Source organism: Colias philodice, chromosome 17 (assembly GCF_061535455.1).
Source record: "Colias philodice isolate Cphi_HAF_F1 chromosome 17, ilColPhil1 Martin Lab GWU primary, whole genome shotgun sequence".
In the NCBI taxonomy this organism is placed as follows: Eukaryota; Metazoa; Arthropoda; class Insecta; order Lepidoptera; family Pieridae; genus Colias; species Colias philodice.
Window position 1 is genome coordinate 9,593,139 of NC_143102.1, and position 21,062 is coordinate 9,614,200.

The 21,062-nt window shown below is 34.8% G+C and overlaps 3 protein-coding genes across 4 annotated transcripts in view; 1 reads left to right on the forward strand and 2 right to left on the reverse strand.

Moving 5' to 3' along the window:
* The window catches only part of garz (Sec7 domain-containing protein garz), a 437,193-nt gene that overhangs the window by 383,034 nt on the left and 33,097 nt on the right, over positions 1-21,062 (reverse strand). The gene's annotated exons all lie outside the window — the stretch shown is intronic.
* Positions 2,332-20,950, forward strand: LOC149481288 (frizzled-10-like). Its single transcript, XM_089705590.1, has 2 exons — positions 2,332-2,684; positions 19,454-20,950. The coding sequence occupies exons 1-2, from the start codon at positions 2,505-2,507 to the stop codon at positions 20,822-20,824; spliced, it is 1,551 nt and encodes a 516-aa protein (XP_089561716.1). The 5' UTR covers positions 2,332-2,504; the 3' UTR covers positions 20,825-20,950.
* Positions 15,722-21,062, reverse strand: part of LOC149481289 (uncharacterized) — a 72,684-nt gene continuing 67,343 nt past the window's right edge. Inside the window, exon 3 of one of the 2 annotated variants that reach the window (XR_016316892.1) lies at positions 15,722-15,794. The gene's annotated coding sequence lies outside the window, so the exon portion shown is untranslated. The remainder of the gene's footprint in view (positions 15,795-21,062) is intronic. The other variant, XR_016316891.1, reaches the window with a different exon arrangement.

Here is a 21,062-nt window from a genome sequence, read left to right on the forward strand (position 1 = left end):
TCTCTTGTCACTAAAAACATTGTAGTGATTAATTTAAACCATTCATTTTAAAATTTTAAATGTAAATAGGGGTCATTATAGCAGAGCGATTATCACACGTAGGAAACATGTTGCAGTCAATACATAGAAATAAGGTATTTCACAAAATTCCTGATTTTCCAACGTTTTATATGAATAGTTAATAAATAATATTGTTTACTATATTAATTAATGACTTTTTCATGAAGTGGCATAAAAAATAAGTTAAGAATAAATAAATACTTTATGTTTAAAACCTAGACCAGCTCGTCATAGACGTAGGAAATATAATTTTTTTCTATAATAAATTATATTTCCTACGCAATTACAATCCTGAACGATTGCGTAAGCATTGTTGTGTGGGACGATTAAAACGAATCTAACGACTTCTCTCAACTCAAGTGAAGGTCTATATCTACGTTACAGACTTACAGCCTACAGCGCGACCCACAAGCTCAGTTTAGAGACATACAATATCTACTCGAAAAGATACCTAATCATATTTTTGACAGAACCAGACTCTTTAAATAACTTCAACAGTATACATTATTTAATTCACATTATAACACAATGACAATAGTTAAACGGTATTTTGCTGACTTGCAGTGATCGATGTAGTCAGCTATCGTGGCGTATTGTAATTCAGTAGGCACTTCCTGCCAACATTTGCATGTCCATCAATCGAGCGCCGACCAACCCATATCTGACGTTTTAATTACGATTCTCTGCCCTGTGTACTTGGTGTGTGGCCTAAGTGACGGAAAATGAATTTTTTTAGTCAAAACTTCCACAGTAGAGTACTTTTTGATAGTGTAAAATCTCACGAGTTTGCGTCACCGATGTTTAAAAATTTAATTTAAAATTTTAATGCGAAAGTTGTATGTTCTCAATTCAATTCAATTTTTTCGAAGTCTCCTATCGGCAGTCCTTATTACTGGTTATTTTTTTATGACAGCCCATATCAGATTTTTAGAAATAACAATTTAATGGATTATAATTAGCCGTAGTAAGTAGCACCTAAAGTTTTGAAAGTAGGTTTCGACGGATTAGACACCACTATTTTCAGTATTTTTACTGCTTTTACGCACATGCCATAAACGCTTCCCGTATTTTTCATATTATCAGATACCAGAATATCGTAATAGCGTAGAATTATTGTATCAATCTTCATTGATGTAATGAGTACTATCTTATCTCTCGATAACATTTTTATGTCTATACTTACTATAAAATATTAAAAATTAATAAAAATAAACTTTATTTCTATACTTTTACTACTGTTTACTTGACCGCCCAAAGAGTTATGAATTTTTTCAAGCTTTTCCACTAAGTCTAGGTAAATCTTACTTCATTTGTTGAGTTTTTTTTGTAATATATTATGGGGTGTTAATATTTTTAAACCGCAAATAATTTGTTTAAAAACAATACTTTGTACCACACCCCACAGTCCACGCATGCGTCCTTAATTAGGCATTCCGCTCTCGTCCGGGCTGCGTACGCGCAGGCGGCGCCTTTGACTGCCGTCCCGCTCTAACAATGCAACTATTCATTCCTCTACCCATTACAATAAGACCCTTCTGACCCTTTCAACATAAAACAATATTCCTTCCTTACACAGCTCAACGTAAACTGGCCGTGATAGCTGCCTCAGATATATACAATTCGTTCAAAATTTTAACTGTACTGTAAGGATATAAGGTTCAGTTTGCAGTGTATTTATTTATATTTTAAAGGTGTTATTGAAGTGATGTAATGAAGGGGCCTAATTGTGTATTCTACTTGGGATGGCTGAAAGATAAAAGAATAATATGATAAGTGCGTATCTCGCTTGCACATCTTTGGTAAAGGGGTAGGTTTGGGGTGGTTTATGCAATTATTGTTGACAATTATTGATGCCTTGATTAGGGGTTTTTATTTATAATAATAAAAAAATGTGTTTGTGTTATTAGAATATGTAACTGTAAGTAAGTTTATTATTCGGCATAAATTTGAAAATTTTCTTTATGCCTCTTCTTAAAAGTCACTTTAATTGAAAACTCAATCATACCAATTTCGTAAAAATCTTCACGGACATACATTTAAATTAATACGTGTCTCTCATCTCTTCTCACCCACGGCGATGAAAGTGACGTCCTATGAAATTATTTCCCGATTGCACTGGGTCGTGTATGAATTAGGCACCTTTCATTTTTTCTCAGCCATAATGCCCGGCCCCTGTTCATGAAACCTTTTATCGAAACATGCATGTTGGGAACAACGCACCGGCTAGCTTGTCGGCTGACTGGTTTCGGCCTTTTCCTTTGACGCCGCGCGGCGTTCGAAATTTGAATCAGTCCGCTTTGAACAGCGTTTGAGAGACGACGTGCGTTCATTTTATCTAAAGCACCGAAACTTTTTACGATATTGTGATAAGTGTTGTCGTGACTGAGTTGAATGAATATGACTCAAAATAACATTTGTATCTATTGTTTTTATACTGTGGGAATATGATGGCTCGGATTTTCTGTGTTTTGCTGCTCTCCTGGTTGGTGGCTGCCGACCAGGAAGACTCTGAAGGCGGCAAGTGTGAGAGGATCAAGTTATCACAATGCCAGGATTTGCGGTACAACTGGACAGCAATGCCCAACCTGATGGGTCACAGAGACCAGAAGGAGGCAGAGGAAGCGGTAAGAATCCTAACTTTTTTGTGATTTTTTTTATATTTTTTGTGGAATTTATTCTACAGCAAGTTTCTATATTTTGGGTATAAGCTTACAAAGAGAGCAGAGAGCTTTTATTAAGATTATTTTACAGAAGTTATCTATTCATTTACTAAAGTATCTGTAAGTATAGGTAGGTACTTTGAACAAACTTGGTGCAGTACGTTATAAAAGTTTATAGTCTGTCATAATAAGTTACGTTTTTCCCCTAAAATAAGTTCAATCAACACTAGGGTTGTAGGGTTAGGGTTATTTGAATGGGTTTTATAGCTTGTAAAACTAATATCAGATACATTACATGGTGAGGGTGACTATTGACTTTGGCTACCGAATTTTGTTATCCCCTTTGCTAATTTTGACGTTAATTCATGAAATCGTTCCCACGAATACCCTAATGTTACTTTGAGTACTATTTGCGCAATAAACAGACAATTATCCTAAATGTATATTCGCCATTCGTAAAAAAAGCTGACAGAATCATTGCTATATTTTCCCAAACATCTCGCAACAAAGTTAATTACATCAAATCAAAACCAGCTTTTAACTCGACCGATCGAATCTCGAAGCAATTAAACGTTTAGATATTATAACAGTTGGATATTTCGTTATCGTAATGATATTAAAAAACTAAGCCGTTTATCTTGGAATCGCGGCGCAGATCAAAAAGATTCAGCCGCTTCGTGATCGCGGGATTGCAAGTATTAATAAACTGGTTTCAGAGAGCAAGCGAATCTTTATGGCTATGCGCTTTGAGTACCTACTAGCCATTACGACGGTTAATTTATAATTACATGGCGATACCATATAGAAAGTAGATAATATGGCCCAAAGGTCGAACTTTACGGGCCCATAAATAACAGAATTACTATTTGAAAGAAATTACTGTCACTTTGACATTAGGCTGAATGAGAAAAATCCTTTGCCTCATCCAAAGGGAATTTTAATAAGATTCCAAAAGTTAAGTTTCCGGTAATATTTTAATTGTTTGTGAAAAACTGAGTGTACAATCTATATTTCAAAAAAGGCACTTGACATTTTTATTGATTTATTAATTTTTATGTCGATTGGTTACAGTCGATTAGTTATAGTTTTAATAAATATTAGCCTGCCGATCAGGGACGGCATATCAACGCGATAGCGGCCTCTTTGCGCCAAGATCAGCAATTTATTTTTATTTATACGTCTTATCTTGCCGTAAGTGGCGATGTGTATCGTAATCGGCGGCTTCAAAGTGCCTCGCATTGTAAACAAGTACACGCGTTAGGTTCAATTCGCGGACATTTTATTTGACGTGTTTTATGATCGCTTTATGTGTTTTATATTCTTTGCGTTAGAATAGATAGCACCGAGCTGTTATTAAAAGATAGACATGAGTGTAAAATATACGTGCTATTAAATTTATGAATACTAGTTTATAGCACATAATATACAGTGTAATAATGTTCTTATTATACATTGCCCATACGAGGTAATTGCTTGCATAACATTGCTTTTACTTCGGCCCATCAAACAGAAAGTTGTTTTAATTAGAGCGCCAAATTGTTCTACGTCAACGTCGAGGTCAATGTACTTTTGACAAGCGATGTTGCCCACATGTTACACAAAATATTTTCATAACATTTTTCACATGAAAGCACCGTTTTTTCACCGTTTACATATTTCTGATATCAAACATCGCTATGAATTTTTATTTTATTTTTTTGCGAATACGCATATCTCCGATCTGTCAGAACCACGTTTTCTTTCTTAACCCCATTTTTATCAAAGCTGCTAGAAGTACCGCATAGATCTCTCGTTTTAAAATATAACAAAGCTTAAATGGAACGCTATTAGGTTGAAATTGGCTTGAAAAAATGAAAGAATTGTTTTATATCTAACACGTATCTAAGATCTGTCAGTGGGACGGTCCATTCACGAATTTCATCTCATAACCTTAAACATTTAAGGTTATTCACCTATTTCAAAATTTGTATTAAATGATAGAGTATATTTTATTACGTTCAAAGCTTTACGTCCAATTAATTTTGTAATTGTTCATTACTTAAATGGAAATAATATGTATGTTAATTCGACTAACTGACCCACTTATCAAGGACTCTAAAAAAGTAAAAACTAATATACCAATTTAAAAGGAAGTACAGTATTCCCTTTTTTTGGTAACCTATTTGAACGCGATTGTTCTATACATTCTGATATTTCTTCTTATTAGATAAAAAATATAAAATAATATCGCACATATCTTAAGGAAAACTCTTATCGAGGCCAATAATAAATTTCGAGTCATGTCTTCCACTATTGACAACAATATCCCCAAAATACCATCTAACGCAGAAACAGCACAGATAAGTAAAGCCCGGCTTTATAGAATCGTAGATAATGTAGAATTTAAAAAACAACGGAGCGAACCCGTTGGTTGCGCAAGAACCATTCAGTAATAAAACAATGCATTCAGATAACTCATATTTGATAACCCATTTCCATAGTCGGCGTCTTTGGCCGAAATTACCCAAGTTTTTTGTCGGCCAGCCGAGGTGTTATTTCGGTGAAAATCCACCCTATCATTAGCGCAGGTATGCGAGGATAATTTTACAAAGCCCGGTGTTACCATCACAAAAGAAAGTTTTTAACACCCATGTCTTGTCTATGAATTTTATTGTGTTATATTATAACATGGGATATACTTACTTATATCTTGGTCTTTTATGTGTGTAGACTGTAGACAAACAAAGTTATACTCTATCTACTCCTAGGTATGCCTTATTATAAATTTCTATGAATAAGTTGAAAAAGTGGAATAAAGTTATTTTATTAATATTTCAGTTTAAAAAAAAGTACCTAGTAATTTACTTTAAAAAATCCAATTCATATTTCGATTTGAGACAAGTAGACAACGACTTTGTATCCAATGAGCAGGACGAAATCACAGAAATTTCGTACAAACGTGTGTTGCGTTAAACGTTATCAGCTGTGCACAATCTTCAAATTCAAACGGAAACTATTATAATCTACAATCAAAATCCAATTCTACATTCACCTCGGGCTAAGCTCGCGGCGCCACAAAAACGAAACAGGGAACAACAAATTGCCCTTCCTAATTACAGCAGGTAGGCGGCCGCACAAAGCCGACGTTTTTCAAAAAAAGTGTTAAGTTACTCAGAAACTGGTTTAAAACCATAAATATAGAATCGCATCTGTATTGCCATGAATTAAGTCCAACGATTTCACTGCTATAAACACATTTATGGTTCGTAATTTCTTCGGAACATGTTGGTTACCTACGTTAGATAATTATACGCATTCTGTGTAATTAATGAATATATGTAATTCAACGTTTAATGGCATCTAATAGCTTCACAAGTTCAGGAAAATAAAATGTTTTTGGCGATATTTTTTCATCGTCAAAACTTCATTTTGTTCATCAAATATAGGTACATCGATTTCATTTTGCCTCGTCGATAACTGCATTGAAAAGTAAAAACAGAAGTTCAACCCTGAACTATAAAACAAATGATTTGAATGTATATATGTATTATATTTCATATTTATTCGTATTATACGTCGCCCAAGGAAAAACAAAAACCAAACGCCCATGTTCGCCAAAAAAACTAAATACGCTAAATGACCACAGACAAAATAAAGATGTAAATTGTACAATACGATATATGGCAATAGGTTATAAATGGTGCGGCGCGATCAAAGCCTGTGGTAATGCGCGTGCGTCGACTCCACGAACGTTTTTTTTTGCATCTCGAGGATTAAATCGATCTTCATATCGCTGATTAAAAATAATGTCCGATCGTGAGTTACAAACTGGAACCTTATCTTGGGAGAGTTATTTGTTATACAGTAATCAACCTGTTTTGATAAGTAAGGAAACGGACTTTTAGAAATTTTCTTTGAATCATAGAAAATAAAATACGTCTTAATACACACAATAAATAGTAACGCACAACTAATAATATTTTAAGTATACTATTTGAGAGTTAGAGTCCGACCTTCAAAAATTCAAAAAAGACATAAAGTAGTTGCAATATTTAAGTTTTAACTTGATATTCCGAAATGCTCATGTCTTGTTAGAAAGAAAATAGGTAACCTGAATATTTACAATTGCTACCCTTTAACAAATAAAAAGTTATAGGTATAGATTAATTCATATTAATTTTAAACGCCTACACACGCCCAATGTATTTTACATACATCGTGAATAAAGAGTATCGCAAAAGAACTAAAATATAATATATTGGAGCTTGTTCCCGTATTAAGTTTATAATATTGCCCACTTCAACAGCTCTACGTAAATGGTCGTTAAATTATCTGTCCGTGAAGTTGAGGACACACCTGGCGTTTTTTATCAAAACTTATTCTGTCGTAATAGCAATTAGCGTATAATAACAATTTGCAATATATACTTTTTGCAATTAACGCTGACGATAATGAAAGAAATATTAAACTTAGCGGCAGGCTACGTGTAATTAGAGAACATAACGCTATCGTGTGTTTTTTCATTTATTGGCCGAACCAATTATGTTCTTAGAATAGCTTGAAACGGTTTTAGTATGCATTACTATTGCGCATTAAGTTTAGTATCCTTTAGTTATATTCATGAAATAAAGACTTTTTCTAATTGCTATATAGCCGCACGTGTGTGTGCATAATGTAGATACTTTATATATAATTTGAAAGCATAATGCAATGTAAATTTTTACATTACGATATGCTTTACATACCCGGTGCTTATATTTATAAGCACCTTGTATGTCTGCTAAGTAATATGTATAATACATAAGGTAGGTATAGGTAACAGTGTAACAGAAAACCTAATAGAAGTTTTCATAAGATATATTAACAAATTAATCATTTGCCTTATCACATACTGTAAAATTTCCCTAATATTTATTTATCATTACTTAGATTAGTATACTGCAATCTGTCTGCAGGCAGGATACAACAATTATTAGCTAATCGCCCATTTCTGCACACTTAACAAAAAAAAATACATTAGTCATTTCTATATTTCCTAGTTTTGCAATGAATTGTCCTGTCATTCAGTTTTTAAGAATTCACACACAACCATATTCCTGTGTGGCCTCACCTTTATGTCAGTCGTCGGTGGGAGGTGAAGGAATGCAGCCCAATTATATAGATACGAAGCTCGATTCTCCGATCCGACACGCTCGCATAATCATCGCTCAATGTATTGAGAATTGAGATGCGTCCCGAATCTATTGTAGACTGGCCTTTATACCTGAGAACTTTGCTCTATACTCTATGCTCTATGGTGTACATAGTGTAAAATATATAGCAGTATAGAAAATATGTTTTACTATTCCGTAGTATTGAATGGATAGAAGTTAGAACGTAATTGAATCGATAGAACAAAATGCTCAAGCATCGTATAACTTCCATTTTTGACCACAAGATATCTCTTGTTTAATTAATTAATTAATTCTTAATTCTATCGAATTTGTGAACAATTTCCATTCCCATCAGTCATCATACTTTCGAGTACTGGTAATTTGAATACAGTTTCCCAAAAATAATCCCTCTATAGTCTATATTATATCCTGGTATTCCATGTACATTATACATACCTACAGTTAATAATTAGCAAATAAACTCCCTTATAAATCCTCACTTATCTGCCATCCACACTTGTCAATTACATTACCCAGCCACAGTCGATGCATGAATGGCCCGTCGGTTTGTCCGCTAAATAAATTGCATTTCATCCTTACCGGGGCTTACAATTTGACAGGCCAGCCATTCAGCCAGCAACGGTTTCTTAACGACATTAAATTAAACGCCGTGTTTTGTGACTTCCTTTTAAATTTTTATTTAAAATTTATTAACCAAATATACTATAAATACGAAATATACCTACGGATAAAAACTCCTAATTGAATTTAAAAAATCTATAAAAAGCATCCAAATTATACGTTGGTAGTTTGCGGCGCGAATAACGCGATCACATACTATGGTAGGTACTTCCACATTTGGAATTTAAAATGTATCAAGATTGCATAAATATAGATGAAATAAAATACTAAATAATGAATGAAAGTAATGAATCATGATTGGAATAAAAACAATGTAGGCACTGATGTTATCTACTAAGATCAAAGTAAGTTCAACTAAAAAACTTTCATTTTTGATCTAATCTATATTAAATTGCGAAGAGAAAGTAAGTATCCCAACTATTAAAAAAACTATACCAATTCATTGTTTGTAGCCGATATAATCTATATTGTAAGTGCAAGTCAAAAGTATCAAAATATCATACTTCTAAGAATGCGAATGGAAAGTATATTATATATTTATTACTAGCGGTCCGCCCCGGCTTCGCCCGTGGTACCTACATGTTTAAACTATCCTATCTCTCAAGTTGGATCGAACTGCACATGGTGTGCGAATTTTATTATAATCGGTTAAGTGGTTTAGGAGTCCATTGAGAACAAACATTGTGACACGAGATTTATATATATTAGATATAGCTATAAACATAATAGTAACATATTACTTATCCCATTATAATTAAATATTGATGAAATTTTGCCTCGAATATAGGCGGAGGTGGAGCGTGGAGTGCATTCAATTATCAACCCAAAGATATGAGCATAGAAAAATTGCAATAGCATTTATCTCGATGGAAAAACAACCTACCGTAATAAACCGAAACTTACATACTTAATACTTAATATAAAATTAATATTTACATTTTACACCCAGTGTTTTTTATTACGCTGTCGAAACATTTAGCACTTGTATAATTACTTGGTAATCACTATCACTACATAGTATAAAACAAAGTCGCATTCTTTGTCCCTATGTCCCTATGTCCCTTTGTACGCTTAAATCTTTGAAACTACGCAACGGATTTTGATGCGGTTTTTTTTAATAGATAGAGTGATTCAAGAGGAAGGTTTATATGTATAATAACATCCATTAAATAGTGGAGAAGTACTGTTATTTTTGAGGTTTCTAATGTGATGTCGTAAAAAATTACATTTTTTCCGCTTACATTGCAAACGCAGGCTGAACCATACGAGTTTTATCAAAATAATGTACTAAGTATTATACACATTGAAAAGGTCTACAGAAAAGTCCGCGATGGTATATGTCTATCTCTTATGGATAACCCACAATAACTTTTTTTGTCATTTACTTTTTACGACAAATAATGGCTAATTTTCGAAGCGCTTTTAACCAATACAACATTAATCCTTAACCAATTAATTACCTTGAATACATTGTTCATTTAATATAGATCTATATGGGCCTTTACACCGTATGATTTAAGTGAATATTTTCGAAGATATTACAGATTTAAAAATTGCGGGACGTAGCGTTTGCGGCGGTACCGGCCGGCCGCCCGGCTATATATTTTATACCCGTGCGAAGCCGGAGCGGGCCGCTATGTTTTTATATGCAACGTTCACAGTTTTTCTGTAGTGTATTTAGTATCAGCATTGCACCCGTGCGAAGCCGGGGCGGGTCGCTAGTGAGTAATATTTGCCTTGTAACTTGCAAGATTGTTAGTTTTGCACAATATTTACAAAGTGTCTACGTATTATTACAAAATAAAGGCTATATATAAGAATAAGGGCGCTTGTGCACTACAAGGAATTTTACTGTCCGGCATTCCGATTTTTTACGGTCCGGTGTGGCATGAAAAAACCGATGAATTGCTTGTGCACCTGTCCGTCTTTACTCGGATCAGTGCGGTACAGTTCAAGGAAGTTTGGCGGTATAATGCTATCATAAATGATTGTTTTTGCATTTTACAAGAAACGAGTAAAAAATATAGAAGGTGAAATATTATATTATTTCGTTATAATAAAAAGTAAAGTTCCGTAAGAGATTTAAAATGCGTGTTTCACTTATTTATTTTAATCGGTGACGAGGAGCTAAAGCTATTCCCACTTGAACTTTAACTTACCAACACTTACTTAGATAATAATTATAGGTCAATGCTTGGTCAATGTATATAAAATAACAATACTGACTTCTCAAATCTCATTGCCAACTAAAAGAAAGTAAAACAAGAGCTTGCTTTCAATTGGCATATGCAGTAATAACAGTAAAATCCAAGCAAGTGGGCATTCGAAAACAATTATACCTACAGCGACTCGTAGACACAAAAAACCATCCGGAATAGGGAAAAGTAAAATGTCGGACAGTAAAATTACGTATAGTGCACAAGCTAGTATATAGATTAATGGCGTGCCATACCGGACCGTAAAAAATCGGAATGCCGGACCGTAAAATTCCTTGTAGTGGACAAACGCCCTTAGTGTATGAATATTTGCAAAATTTCGCGCGATGGTGTTGAGAACACATTTTGAAATAGTGTGCGGGTGTAAATAAGCATCCGAAAAGATTTCAAAATTCCATCTATCCATAGAAATTAAATTATTATAGACAATGAGTTTACTTCTAGAATCAAATGATAATTGATAAGTTATTGTTTAAACAGTTGTTGTTACTTATTTTAAATATAATATTATAGGTAATTTAAGTGTTCATAAAAACAATTGGCTTAAAAATGGAAAGAAATATTTATTTCAAGTAGATATACCTATTTATTAGGTAGGTACATGTGAGGGAGTTCCAAAAATAGGATTATGCAAACTAGGATAAAACATCTCTTTGTTCTAGCGGCACATAGATACTAAAGTATCAAATTAATCATTTATATAATCGCTTTTTAAACATAATATACTTAGCCAGTGACCATTAAGAATTTCTGCTTGGCTGCGTCGATCGCTCATGACGAACGGATCGACGATGCATGCATGAGCGGCCCATTGCGCAAACATGGCGGCTTGCGGACATATCTTATTTAATTGTTTATTTATCTATGGATTAAATATTTGCAGGGAAAACACATTGCGAAACGAACAACTCCGACATTGCGATGAAAAAGCAAAAACTACTTTAAATTCTATTCGAATAGTTCTGTTTAATTTAATTAATGACGAAGCTGCAATTTTTTTGTACAAAAACTATTAATGGGATATCAATATTCATTGGTCGGTTCGGTTAAAAGCATATCTGCAAAAAACATCAAAGATCGCTACGTTTTTGTCAGGTGTCGATTAAAATTTTTCGTACCTTTTTGCTTCGCAGAAAACACACAATGCTGAGGCAATAATGACTATCTAAAATGCCTGCTATGGTGTAGTTTACTACGTGTCCTTTTAAATGTTAAATTATGGAAAATAGTCGAGTCGCGCTCATACAGCTTTTTATTGGTAAATTACAGCAGTAAGCTCTTTAATTGTAGTATATGTACTATATTCAAGCAGTCAAGCTGAATATAAACAAGTGTTGTATAAAAATAAATAGTAATCCGAATTCACAGTTTTCACTTAGCTCTACCAAGCTCTACAACTTTTATCAAATTAATTTATCTTCACAGCTACGATATTTATAAAAAATTTAAACAGAACATACTGGTCATGTACCAAAAAGTACAAAAATAGAGAACACAAAGCATTGGATAGAATATATATAGCTATACCTACACGAAGTTTACATTTCCGTATTCCCTATATGGTAACTCTAGTCTCTATGGTAGCTACGGATAAGTTCAATATACTTTATCAGTAGTAAAAGGACTTGGAATAAACGCTATACCAGACATTTAAATGTATTTAACAATCATAAACCACAAAAGATACAACTTTGACGTAAACTTGTTTAAATTAAAATGTAGTTGTACTCTATCATCATGTACGAAGAGCTACACCACTTTGTAAACATGCTTAATTAAATCAGGAACGGCGCCATCTTATCAGCTGATAATATTTAGGGACACACGACTGCGTAGTTGTCATCCCGTAAGAGATGCATTAACTTTACTACTGAATTACATTTTATGGCAACTGAAGCTTAGACACACATTTCAAAAGAGACACAGAATATTTCTATAAATATTTAAAATTATACTTTATATCAAGCTACTTTATTTTCCAGACGCCATTAAGATTTATTATTGCATATTTGTGAAGAACAAATTGTTATCGAGACTAGGGTTGTAACGGAACTCCGCCTCCGCCTCCGTTACTGCGGAACTTCCGCAAAGAATTTAACCTCCGCCTCCGCATCCGCCTCCGCAAAATTTATGCGGAGTCATATCGGAAGTTCATTTACGATCACAAACAACGCGCAAGGAGCGACGCTAGGCGACGCAGCCGCTCGGCTGCGTGTTTTCAAGTGAAATGGTCGAGAGTTTGCTTAAGCCGCTGCCGCGGGAACACGGCCAAGCGGGTGGTGGGAGTGTGAGTGAATAAATAACAGGAATCAACTTGTCAAAGCGTTTGGTACCGCGTAGTTGCAATAGGCATGACGACAGTATCCATAAATGATCGTATTAGTTTTTTTAAGAGAAAATTTATAATAAATTAATTAAATATAGTGACTTAGAAATCTTAAAAACATTAAGATTAATGAGATTATCAATAAAATAAAACATTGAAATTCTGCAGTTGGCCATTTTGACTAAAACACGTGTGACGTCACGCTTAAGTAAACAACTCACGTCAGATGTGTTTGGTTGTTATGAATATGTTGAGAATACGCATTTTTATTTATTTTCTATTGTTTCACGTATGTTTTATCGACTCAGAACAGAAATATAATTGCGAATTCACGAATACATGGTTCGGGGTTGTCCGCGCCAACTTTATACAATCATTTCTTATTATTTTCTCGCTTGAAATAATTACTTATACATTTTTGAGCATTATTTTTATGTGGATTCACACTGCAATACTGCACACCACCTATAAACTTTGAAATTAGTTTCTATAACACATATTAAATAAATATTTTTTTTAATTTTCTTCGCAATGCGTACAAATAATTACGTATTTACTAAAGAGTGACGTCACGCCTACGCCATGACACCTGCGAGCTGTTTTGGCACAGTTAATAAATATTTTTTTAAAAATGGCTTTTTCTTTATCTTCGTTAAATTTAAGTATATTACCGAAATATAGGGGTTTTCTTGTATAGTAAACGTATACACACATTATGGAAGAGGATTTCAAAATCTTTCGTCATGCCTATTGAGCCGTGATTTTTTTAAGTAATTTTGTGCGTAATTATTAGGTATTGTTATTTAAATAACGTGATGAAGCCGAAAACTAGTGAAATTTGGCAGTACTTTGTAGAAGTAGACGATAATTATAAATTTTCCCAACAAATTTCACATCCGCCTCCGCCTCCGTTAACCTCCGCATCCGCGGAGGCGAACCTCTTCACCTCCGCATCCGCCTCCGCCTCCGCTAAGTAGGCCTCCGTTACAACCCTAATCGAGACATCTTAATTGCTTGAAATAGAGTGAACTATCAACAATGTTTTTAAAATATGACCGACTGCTTTCTTATCAGTTTTATCGTGTTGTAATACAAATTTAAATTGTGGTTACTAATTTTAAAAAATCCAGTCTTTTATAATCAGCTAATTTCATCTACTACGTAAATAATAATGTGCTAAAATATTTATTGGCAAAACAATAGCTACATATGTTTATAGCAGGTAATTTCCGAAGCTACTGATTTGATCTATTCCTCTTTTTTTGGATTGGTCTTCTGAGTTAACCACAGAGCAATAAATTAAAATTATCTTGCCACAAACACGTTTTTATTCTATACAATACAACACGTAGGAATGAATATAAGTATACTTTATTCGTTTTCTGAAGTATCAACGCTAATACAGTGTAACGTAAAATAAGCAAGCAGCAGATTCGCTTCGGCAGCCGGTCACAAAGAAAGCCTCGACGGACTGCAACAAATTGATAATCACAGACTCACTCATGACCAATCTGATCATAAAATGCATTGATACTAAACCCACCGTTATCCCTTTGGGATAAAAGCCAAAGTCGTATGTAGCTTCTTAGCAATGCGATTGCTATCGCTTGGGACACGAATTGCGTGTGCGACTGTACGGTTTCTTGGCCATCATTGTAGGAAGCGATTGGATACGATGAACCGAAGATTATAATGGTAATGCATATTAATTCGTAATAATAGCTCTGAGAATTAAATATATCTATGCGATGAATTGAAGTCTGTCTAACATCAACTGTATTTAAATTCGTTCAGTAATATTGATTGCATTGGCTGATTGTTAATCTATTTTGAAATAACATAAATGTGAATGTACATATATTTTAACAATAGCATAGCAGCACGTTAGAAAATTAGAAATAGATAGAATTTGGTGTGATTAAAGGATAAAGATTCAAAATTTGTTCGAAACGGATAACAAATTGTTTCGTAAAGATACTTAATAAAATAAAAATAAAATAAAGTTTATTTGACTCAAAAACAAAAACACAAGAAATATAGTATATATACTAATATAATATAATAAGTATTATAATAGTGCGTGTACTAGTGTACACACGTAAGAAGTGAAACTTCTTTATGACCTTATTTTTCAAAAAATAATTTACTATAGTCTGTCCACTATAAGAATTGCTTTTTGACAGATCGACGGGTGATACCAGAAGTGATGTAAGATGTTCAAAAGATTATCGATTGTGATAAGTACCATTTCAATTATAAATTCAAAATATTATCATAAATCGAATCAGGTACGTAAATAATAATTACAACGTAAACGTACTAATAAGATATGTAATAATAAGACCACATATCTATGCATTGTATGTTAAAACTATACTAAACTAATATTTTATTATTTATTGGTTTCTATCTTACAATTTGGTTGTCTTTACGTTTAAATTATATAACATAATAGAAGAGTTTTTCTGTATCGGATATATTTTACAGAGTATTTCTATCGATTATTATAATCTATCGACCCATCATTGAGTAATTCTGTGTAGACATCACTAAGTGGGCGGGACCTGTCCATGAAGAACGATAATTATTTGTATGACATTTTAACATAGACAATACAATCCTTCATAGGCGTGAAGCTGTCAAAAAGCAAATAATATAATGGACAGAGTATATACTATGCAACTTTACAGAAATACGTCGAATCACGCGTGGTAGGGATAAGAAAAAGATGGCGCGTAACGAAAAAATGTTAGGTACACTAAATTTTTTTTCAACCCCGATAAAGAAGTATCACTTCAATAATATGTAATTTGTTGGTTCATACATTTTTTTACATATTAAATCATAGGCATCTAAAGTTCATTAGATCATAGATGAGATAGGGCTTATAAAACAGAAGGCCGTAAATCCATCTCCGGTGAGCTCATAAAATTAATTATCAAGAACATGGTTTACATTGAATGGTTAAAAGTGTCTATAAAATTCGATGGTTTCTTTTCTTCTATACTTAATTCCTTCAAATGTATTCAAAATTTACACGGTGTTCTTTAATTTAAATACAGAGTTATGATGGCTCCAAATAAGTTAAAAATAATAATTTCAAGTTCTCGGTGTAAAAAAAAATATCTTAGTTGGCACAGGGCACTAGTTACTACTTTTGGTGAATAATTATTAGCTACTACTACTTTTGGTGAATAATTGTCGTACCTAGTTAAATAAAAGGCCTTTAAAGTTTAAACAATAGAACATTGTAAATGTATTAACCCTTAATTTTTTATTTTAACCCCAAACATTTTAAACTGCGTTCGTTGCGCCTTGTTTTCATTCGATCGAAACGTTTATAGCACAAGTGTTCGATATAAATCAAACGCGTAATGAGCAGCTGTAAGATTTAACATAATTCCATCACGATTTCGGTAATCTTAATATGTTAGCTTATTGCCTCTCGGGATCGAGTTAATCCGACAGTTGTTTATTTCGATTTCTTGCTAGCAGTAATTTAATGCATACCTAGTACGTACGCCTTGTTTATGTCTTTATTTATTTCTTTAGCTGCGATGTAGCCTCCAAAAGAAATGAAGTTCTCTTTATATGGTTAAGTGCCTATAGGAATAATTGAATACAAAATGTTTATGAAACTTTAAACAGTAGGTACGTCAATGAAACACTTTGCCTCCTTTATTGGCGCATAAACCGTACTATATTTAGTTCAAAAGCGGTTCACAATTGATTCATAATTTCAAAGTGAAATTACGCAGTCTACATCAAAGGCCGAAACAATCGCCATTAGGTATAAAAACCAAAAATAGCGGGACGTTTCCTTGAGAATTGAGATTTGAAGTGGCGGCCAGTGTGCCTGTATACAGTTCTGCTAATAGACATGTTTACAGCGTTAATCAGTTCGGGCGCCTTTGATTGTTGTTTTTAGCAGCGATAGCAACGAAAGGTGCGAATTTCAAACGTTACTGATGACTATATTTTTCTATGTATAGAAATTGGATACTGAGGTTTAAAATCACACGCGTTTTTTAAATAAATACAAATAGTAATAAAGACTTTTTGTTTGTCATGGATAGACACTTAATGCGTCACTTAAAGATATGCAAGCCGATAAGCCGGCATTAATTTTACTTTCGTATTCGTATGCTTTACTATAAAGTATAAAATATAAACATTATCTCATGTGTTATTAATTTTAGTGTAAAGCGATAAACCATTAAATAATGTATTTGATATCAATATTGCAAAGTAACTAATGTTGTACCGTTTAGAAGTGAAGATAGTGTTTGCTAATTTTAAGCAAACACGAATATTACATTAAGACGTATCTTTGACATAAATATTGTAAGGAATCAATAAACGTTAAACCGATAATAGATATTAATAGATAGTGGGTTGGTGGCCTTTCAGTACGTTACATATACCTAGATTAGATAAAGCGTGAATTGAAGTCGACTTCAAAGGCGCGTTCCGACTGACGATCAAAGGGCCGGCCAGGGCATTAATTGACGTGTGAAAACATAGCCGATAAACTAAATTGTGCATGTTATCCTATTTAAAAACGTGTTTATCGTCTCCATTTATAGAATTGTAGAGCGTCGCCAATTATAACTCAATTAAGTTTTAAACACGTCAATTTCATAACAATTCTAATTTCTTCTATCAAAAATTGGAACAGTTACAATTTCCTAATTCCTAATCAATCGTTAAAATTCAAAAACAATGTTTCACCACATAGGATGCGAATACATAAATAATTCTTTATTATCTGTATCACAATAATTATGTAACGTCTACACGGTCCATATGAAAAGAAACATGAAGTATTTTCATCCTGTGCACTGTCCCGTAACATCAAAGCACCATCGCCGACACTCGGCTATTTTCGGAGTTGGTAATTAATTTTTTGTTGTGCCGGCCTCGTCGCTCGTCTTTGCGTCGTCGTCTCTCGTCAATGAGTTGAAAGCGCATAAAATAAAATAAACTTGACTTGTTGTCTGTTTGTCTAATAACATTGATCTCATCTTTTGATGCTAATATTAAATATGATTAGAGAAAAACTAATAACGTTACGAATTTATAGAAGTCGAAGAAATCGCTTGTTACAGATTGCACAGGAAAAGGAGAGGCATTCCTTTTTATCCAGCAACGCAATTACTTATCTTTTTGTTTGTTATACGATGTGGTGCTATAAAAGATTGCATTCTGTTTTCTTTAATCGGAACAAACATTTGAATACTTGAACTAAACAATGTCATTTAACAATAAGGGCCATTATTTATCGATCTTTATTTGGTGAATTCTTAAGGGCAACGTGCTTGGTCTCAAACCGAAGTGGTTCCGTACAAAAACCAGACGCGAATGTTTGAAGAGTCGAACAAAGGCAAGGTCGTCATCATGTCTTTTTTGAGTTTCAGATGGTCCTCGATTCTTAAAGGTTCATGTTGTTAATTCGTGAATTGGTTGATGAATAATGTAAAAGATTCTCCCTTCAATTATCCACATATTTTTTTAAAGCTACCTGTAGATACTTAAAAAGTAAAACTCAAAAAATGCCTATTGTACGGCTAAGGTATGGATTACAAATAACAATTACCAGGCAAAAAACGTTATTCTTAACATTTTATAAACCGTTCCGGATTAACTAAGGCAACAAACTCAAGCAATCCTATTACGGAACGGTAGGTTGCACTCAAATTGAAGCGTTCTCAATTTTTTTCTAGAAAAACGTTTTAAAGTCCACAATAGTGAGCAAACACGCTTGTTTGCTTACGAAAAAGGTTTACGATGTCGGCTCTACTTCACGTATGTTTAAGAGGAAGTTTGATTTACTTTTATATTATTACTTGATGGATCGCTCATGTCGTGATGTTGTAAATCCGGGTGTGGTATACGACTTACATCCCATAAAATGGCATAGAATATTAACTATTGCGAAAATAGAGTAATGCATATCCAAGGAACATTATAATGAGTAATTGGGCAGTGGGTGTATTTAATTAGGATATTTCCATAAACTTATTAGGACCATTACGTACATTCCCCGCTTAAACCGTTTGATCTCTGTAAGCAAACATTTGCTCATACGCTCTAGTTTAAGATCACTTTGGATCACATGTAAGGGTTTCTACTGATACAGATACCGTAGGAATTGAGCTAAAACGAAAATAGACTGTTTCCAATAACCTTAAGGTTTAGAATTACACGTCCCGAGCGAAGCGGCTTTTGTTTACTTTGGGTAATCCATTGAGTCGTCCGATTCCCGGTACTTAGTTGTATTATTTATTTGCTTGGATAAACATTTGATATTTGAGCGGTGACGGAATCTTAAAAGGTTTACTATTATTCTAAACAAATACCAGTTGAAAGGAATTCGTCTATTCGAGTGGCATTAATGTTGTTTTCCTATTGTTACAGATGGCGTTATTTGAGGGCATCTTATCAAGCGAATGTTCCGTCCACGCGCGCTTCCTGCTCTGCTCTGCCTTCGCCCCGCTGTGTTCTGAAGACGTCTCTGCTTCTATAAGCGCCTGTAGATCCGTATGCGAGAAAGTGGTTGAAGATTGCAAGGAGCAGATAAAACTGCTACCGGCTAACATCGCGTTTGACTGCACTGCGTTTCCTTTGAGGCCCGACAGAAGGCTTTGCATGCGACCGCCAAATGCGAGTGAGTTGGAACAAGAACCTCCGCCGCCTCCTCGCTGGCCATTCCATGATCATGAGCTCAGAGAACACGGCTGCCCGCCATCTCATACACGAGCACCCACGGGAGAGTGCTGGCCAGCTTGTGGCCAACATGCCAGATACACACAAACAGACAAGCGATCGGCAGAGATCTCTATGAATATCCTAGCATGGTTCTCTTTGTTATCTACATCGTTTGCGTTGCTGACCTTCTGCGCAGAATCATCAAGATATCGCTACCCAGAGCGGCCCGTGGTCTGGATGGCGGCTTGTCACGCTCTTGTAGCTTTGGCCCACGTAACACGAGGCTGGCTCGGTGCCAAGTTAGTGTCCTGCTCCGGATCTACCTTAGCCGTCGATGGATTAGCCTCTCCTACGTGTGTGGCTTTCTTCTCATTAACATATTACTTCACGTTGGCGGCTGACGCATGGTTCGCCAACGCCTGCGTCGCGTGGTATTTGACTGCGGCCAGCGAATGGTCTACTGAAGCATTAGAACGTGCTGCGGCTTATCTACATGCAGTAGCATGGGGCTGGGCTGGCGCTTGGACAGCAGCAGCTCTGGCACTACGCAGAGTAACCGCTGAAGAATTGACTGGAACGTGCGGCATATCTGATGCAGCGGCTGCAGCTCTTATTGGTGTGCCACGAGGCGCTTTACTCGTTACTTCGATTGCGTTAGCGATTGGTGCCTGTCCTGGTATTATGAGAGTGCGACGTGCGTTAGATTCGAGAGGCGCAAAGCGCGTAGGGAGGCTAGCAATGCGCGCAGCAGCGGGAGGACTGTTTTATTTGCTATTAGCCGGATTTGCAACCGGAGTTAAAGTTATTGAAGCTCGAAATAGGGAGATACAGACTAAATTAGCTTTATTCGCTGCTTTAGAAGCAGGGAGCGTAGAAGATACCGCGGGGGCGAGTGGAGTTTCCGTCTGTTTGTGGTTATCGTGCGGAATCGCGGCGGGCGCGTGGGCGTGGTCCAGAAAAACCGCCGTGGTTTGGAAAAAGGCGTTGTGTCCACCGCGTAAAACGCCGTGTTGTGGTCCCCCCTTACTCAGAACTCATCACCCGTATTATAAGCGACCCCTCCATGTATCCAGGGTGTAATGTCTCATAAGTGTTAGTGTAATTAAGTGCCTTTATTTGCCTTCTGTGAAGGCGCTCTCGATATTTGTACAAATTTTGTAAATAATGTAAATTTTATATAAGAATATACTGTTGATTTTATAAAAATGTTTTTCTTTTTAAACTAGCCCACTTTAAGATAAGATTTTGAAATCTAATTAAAACACAGGTTCGATTCCTGTATACAGACTTCTCATTCAGATAAAGCTTCCCTGAACGA